This window comes from Cloeon dipterum, chromosome 4 (genome assembly GCF_949628265.1).
Source record: "Cloeon dipterum chromosome 4, ieCloDipt1.1, whole genome shotgun sequence".
Lineage (NCBI taxonomy): Eukaryota > Metazoa > Arthropoda > Insecta > Ephemeroptera > Baetidae > Cloeon > Cloeon dipterum.
In genome coordinates, this window is record NC_088789.1 from 4,580,324 (window position 1) to 4,586,755 (window position 6,432).

The 6,432-nt window shown below is 38.9% G+C and overlaps 1 protein-coding gene across 1 annotated transcript; it reads right to left on the bottom strand.

The window, feature by feature from the left end:
* Nucleotides 1–210: 210 nt before the first annotated feature.
* Nucleotides 211–6,432, bottom strand: LOC135943193 (uncharacterized). Its single transcript, XM_065489645.1, has 4 exons — nt 6,251–6,432; nt 2,538–2,755; nt 1,268–1,555; nt 211–872 (listed from the first exon to the last, which is right to left on the bottom strand). The coding sequence occupies exons 1-4, from the start codon at nt 6,293–6,295 to the stop codon at nt 470–472; spliced, it is 954 nt and encodes a 317-aa protein (XP_065345717.1). The 5' UTR covers nt 6,296–6,432; the 3' UTR covers nt 211–469.

Consider the following 6,432-nt stretch of genomic DNA (forward strand, 5'->3'; position numbering starts at 1 on the left):
GTGCAATTACCCTGGCACTTATATTCCTTTGCTCCATTAAGGCTGAATAAGCGCTGCAACGAACTAGGAAAGCGCATCTCACGACTTAATCTCATTTAGTGCACTGTGCTCTTTTTTACTAGGTTTTTATAATTTGCGCAGAAAGTTGAATACGTTCATTATAATTATATATATGGGGGACATTGAAGAAACTAGAAATTAAATACTTAATTCAATCCATTATTACGATTTATTTAACATATTTATGCTTTATTTTCATCAGATAGTAGTGCAAAAATTTAATTTCAACACGTTCTTCGCGGTAAAAGAAATAAATTCTTGAGGTATATTTTTTAATCCTAGTTTTTCTACCTAATAAAATTAAAGCACTCGTCCTCAGTATATATGCACTAGAGCACTAGATTAGGCAGGTAATGACTTTTATCAATCTCACAAACACCACTTCCTTCCCGGGCACATGGCCCAACCTTCAGAGGTACGGTCCTGACCAGTATTTGATTGATCCATTAGAGAAAGTCCTGTTTGCTTTACTGCGGTACTTAATGTCTCTGGGTTTGATCACTGAACGGTGGCTATTGAGTCTGCTGGGGGTGAGAATTGACTTCTGGGACAGGCCGGTGGCCTCGAGGAAACCCTCGTAAGACCCCTGGGTCAAGGATTTGAGCACTAGCTGCTGCTTTTCAGCACCGTCGCCTGATTTCCGATTCAAAATTCCTTCGTCGTTTTCATCAGAGTTGTTTTCAGAGTCAAGGTGGAACTCCTCAAAGTTGTCGTGGAAGTGGTCTATGGGGGTGTCAGGACTAGCGGTATCTGTCGAGGAAGGAGGAGAAATGCTGGTTTGCATTGGCTCACTGAGGCACTCTTGGTGTACACTGAAAATGTTAAAAATATTTTAGAAAATGGCATATTATTAATTTTATAGTCTTAAAAAGTAATACTTGGCAGATATATTAAGAATGTGCATTTTTTGCAATTTAGAACGATTTTTCTATCCACAAAAGAGCTATATCGGCGAGTATAAAATAAATCTCGCATAAAATAATGCAATAAAATAGCTAATTAAATTGAAGGAAAACCAATAATAAACGAAAATCAATACTTGTGGAATTATAAATTACACCATACAGAGAGGGACATTATTCTATTATGTAAAAATCATATTTACAAAATTTCTAAGAATTTCTTTCTGAGTTATTTCTTAGCCAATCCATACACAGATGAAATTTTAACATATTAATTTATTTCTTAAGTGCTTCAAATTCCTCACCTTGGTGCACTATTTGACTGAGGTTGCACATTTTCTTCCTCTGGCAGCTTTTCAAGCTTTTCCAAGGCAGGCTTCTTTTTGTACTGAGGTGGTAGACTAAGGGTGAGTCCAGGGGGTTTGTATGGGGTGGGCGGCTTGTTGCAAATGGGTGCCAGAGGCTTCCTTGGAGCAGGCACCGGCGGCGGAGTGGTTTTCGGCGGCTCTTGGCTCAACCGCTCAATCTTGGTACGCTGCTCGCTTATCTGCTCATCTCTCGTGGCCAACTGTTGGATTATTTCTTTCTGTTTCCTGCAAAGCAACAAGTGGTTGGTTCACACTTTTCATTTGCAAAAATCGATCATCATTCATAAAAGTACATGTGTGAAGGGGATAATTATAATCTCTGGCTTTGATGGAAGAAGCTTTTTACTGTTCCAGCAATTAGAATTTGTTATTTAGTTTAAAAGCTCTAGAAATATAATTTATGTATTTTGAGTTGTGTTACTTGCTATTTGTCATAAGACTATTTCTTAAAAAAAATCCAGTTTTACGGAATAACTCTACTTTGCTGATTATTCAATATAATGGTTTTATATTGGATTTATTTTTTTCTGCTATTTAATGCAATATGTTGCTATGATTTAATTAATTAATATGTGCACAAATATTGCTTTGTTGCAGCCTTCTGAAATCGCAACGATGTTATATGATAAAAAATATTAGGATTTGAAGCGTCTTTTTAAATTATTAGAAAAAAGCAAAGCCACCTTCCCCTATAAAAATGTGTTGAGTGCAGGAAGGCTTTTAAGTTCATCTTTTCATTAAACTTGCAGGTGAATTTGGAAATATAACTCTGCATCTCTTTTGCAATCAATATAACAAGCTGCACAAGTTGCAAAGGAGTAAACCATTTAATTAATTGTAAGAGATAATAATTGTAATACCATAATAAATATATTTGGCATTTACATAATCTCCAAAAATGCTAATGGGTCAGAATTTTCTCTTAGTTAGTTATAGTTAAAACTCTCAAATTCATCTGAGCTTAAATTTTTGCTCACTGAAACTTTCGCCTCGCACACATAGAACATGTTAAAAGCATGGGTTTTCCTGATGGCTGAAATAGAAGTGAAAGGGCCCAAATCAATAGCACGAAAGCCCAAAAGCAAGAGAGGAGGAAAATAAAACGAAATAATGTGTGCGGTCGTGCGCGCACGCTTTCGGCCTTAAGAAATGTAACGATCGGAGCGTGCTGGCTGTGTGTGCGTTTAATTGAGATGCAAAAAGTCACCTGCGCAGGCTGGCCTCGGCGCCCATGACAGCTCTGGCCAAGTACGCGAATCTCTTTTGGGACAATTCCTCGGCTTCCTTGAGCTTGCAGTTGGTTGCATGCAGTTTTGCATTGTAAGCAGCGACCAACTGTTGCGAGCGTTGGATCTGCAGGCGGAGGGCGGCCCTGCACGCCAGCAGCTGCTTCGTCAGGCCTTCGACATCCTCAGCCGGCTCTTCCTGAAATCACAAACGAAAGCGTTCCTTTAATTAACTGCTTCCGCTCACAATCAGCACTCGCGTCTTTGGGCACAATTCCGTAACCACTAACTGCTCTCAGAAAAGCGTCTCTTCATTAATGTGCAACTTTTACTTTTTTTGTTTAAATTAATATTGAATTGGGTTTATATTTAATTTGAAAAATTATTAATCTCCCTTACTGTTCTTGTAAGTGTCATATTTAATGTAACAATATTTTTAAATAACTTCGCTTGAATAAGGGCAGAAAATTGTGTTGTTTTGTAGATAGAAGTTAATTAGAGAAAAGAAAGTTTTTTCGTTTATTTCCTCACTCCCTTTTCTGAAAATTGAGGCCCGGGCAGGAGAGGCGAAGCACGCCGCGGGTTGACAAGGGTAGCAAGAAAGAGAAGCAACTCCGAAATTAAACAGATGTTACAAACAGCAGTGTAGCAACAGAATTTATGACTTAAAGAAAACACGAAACACATGGTTTCGAAGCGTATGAAAAGAAAATATAAGTGAACTATTATCAGTCTTGTTATTTTTTAGTGTTTTATAAGGGTTTTTTTATTTTAAGTATTGGTTTTAAAACTCTAAAGATGTCAGACAGAATCAGAAAAATCCGCGTATTGCTTTTTTGCAAACACAAGAAATTTAAATGAAAGTGCAGTCGCTCACTGAGATTTAGGCCAAGCACACGTTCAATTCAACAGGTTAATTTCACGCACAATTATTTAACGACATTATTGCAAAAAGCTTTTACGCGTAACGAGAGAAGAAATGGCAAAGTATGAAGTTTGCAGCACGAATCTCATTTCACGAGAGATACAATCCGCTCCTTCCTTCCTTTGTTCTGTCGACCCACGGCAAAAAAAAATCATTGCCTCACACTCCTTTGTAAAATGTGCCATTATTGCACTTTCAAAACAGGCAAAGTAAAATTTCGTGCCGTGGCGTGTGAGACAAAACACGCGCTTCCTCTCCGCCCGCACTTTCTTCTTTTCCAGCGCGCGCCCGGGACAAAAGCACCGCACTGACAGCCGATTTTCGACGTTTATTAATCTTGAAAGCCGCTTCCTGCTGTCCAAATTAATGAGCATCGTTCATCTCTTTGAGCTGCTTAATGACGCGTGGGCTCTAATTACTATCGCACTGACCATATTCCACGCAAAAGCAAATAACAATAGAGCGCCCAAATGCGGGTCTGGGTTCTGGCGTTTTTTGTTTACGAAGTATGGGTGGCGATATATTATTGTGTCACAGCTCGAAAATTCTACAAATTACTCGCCACCTTTGACTTGTCTGACTCATTCTCGCCGCAGTGATAATTTGTTAAAGCTCATTCAATAGACCGCGGCTCTAATAGTTTAGGCAAGCGGCAATAGTACGAGCTTTTGTGTGTTTTATAGCACCGTGTTGGATTTCCAGCAGATGAAAAGGAATTTGTAGTGTTCGTGGGAAAAGACGTTTTTTGCCGATCGAGGACAAAAGAAAAAATCACAAGTGCGCGTGTTGCGTGTTTTGTTTGTTTTGTGCAAGCATGCGAGAGCACGGAACTTCCTTTGTCTTGGGGCCTAATTTGCATAACCACCAGGTTCAAATTGGGCAAATCAGTTATAACACACGTACCAACTGTGAAATAATAAATGGGAATCAAAATAGAGAGAGAGAAGAATTTGGGCAGCTGAAATAATTCACTCAAACGCAACCGTCACACACTCCAGGAAGCAGCTGTCTTTGGTCATCACGTTTCACAAAGAAGTAGATAAATAAATCTTAAAATGCGAAGGCTACGAACAATTCTTTGATTTTTTGATTATTTTTTTATTTTTGGTTTGGTTTAAAATAAACATACTTTGATAGTAGCATTAAATAAATTCACTTTACTTTTAAATTTGTTTTCAAACGTCTTTATATTATGTTTGGATTTTGATAGCTCACAATGTGCCTGAATTAATTTTGCCCAAATCACTTGTCCGAATGAAAAAATCAGAATATCACCAAAACAGACAGATCAGGAATAAATAAATTCGGGCCATATATGGCAACCCTTCAATATTTTCTCTATGACATCGTTTGGAATATTCTAATTTTAATATTTGAAATATCACTGTGTTCTATAAACTTGGCTAATTTGTAAACACTCGGACATTACACGCTTGATTTCGAAGTAAATTGAGTCAAAATCTAACAAAGAACAGTTTAAATTTGTATTTAAATTAAAAATATGCACTCAACGTTGATGTGAATAAGCAAATAATGTGGTTTTAGTATAGCATACATTTCAACCACACGTAATTTTCCTGTGGTTATGCGCGTGCACAAATGAAGAATGACGAAAAGCACTATTAAATATATAGCACACAGGGCATCGCGTATCGCAATACTTTTAAAATCTAGCGTTAGGACGAGATTTGTAAAGCAATAAGTAAAAATTGAGGTACGAACCAAGTTATTCTTGCGCACTCTTGTGTGCAAAATATTTTATGATAAAAGAGAAGGCCGAATTGTGTAATAAAACCTTATTATCAGATTTGTTAAATTCAGTTGCTCAACGCCTACTTCCTTTCGCATTATCTCTTAGGGAAACCCTAAAATAAGCATTATGTTAGCGATTGCTAATTAGATTTCAGCAAGGACGTGTTGCGTGAGCATGATAGTCAAGTTGCAAACGACCATATGATGATATAAAAATACTATTTTTGCAAGATTGGCAACAATTATCTTTTACACCGTCATTTATAGCAAGTTTTTGTCGGAAAATTAAGCATTACGATTTGTGATTCTAAAAATAATTCATACATGGACTGGAAATCAAAAACATGAACACATTAGAAAAGGCATTCCTAGACACAAAATCATTCGGATAATTTTTTTTCTTTTATAGCTATTAATTTTCGAGACATATTGCCATAGCAAGCATACGAAGACTATTTGTTATCATTGTTATTATTCACTTAATTTTAATAAATTATTCAGAATAATTTTAATAACTCTCAGGGTCGACTCGAGAAGAGCTGGGAGTGTTGGGACGTGTGGCCAAGAGTGAAACCCAAAGTGCTGGAAGCCCCGTTTGCGTTGAAAAGTGATGAATGTTTGGTAATTTGGACGTTAGCAGGCAGCAACCGAGAGTGTCTGCTCTGTCTCTATTGGGAGCTATTGGTGGCACAAATATCCAAAGAGAAGATCGAGGCCGGCGTGTCGACCTACTGGCCTACAAGCCGCAGGCGCCTGCGAGGGAGCAGACGGTCCTGCTGGAGACTTGAACGCACGTCTTTTGGACAAAATCTTAGTATCAATTTATTTTGCTTTGCAGAGGAAAAAAGCTGTGCGATCCGCACGCAGGTATTGATAGCAGGCTAGCGCAATCGGATCCGCGCGCGGCCAACGGCTCGGGTTTCGTATATATAGACTTTACACGCGCGACGGGCGATCGAGCGGCCCTTTTTAGGGCTTCTCAGGTGCCCGAGGGCGCAAGGTCGGGTGCACACGTACCTCGAGGAGCTGTTTCGACGGGGTTGCGAGGCAGACCAGACTCATGGCTCACGCATTCCACTCGCAGGAAACGAAGGAAATAGTGGTTACTTTTGTTGACGAGCCACCGCCGCCGACCGCTGCAGGAAGAATATATAAATGAAAATAAGCAAGCGCGAACGAGCGGCCGCGAGCCGCGCGAG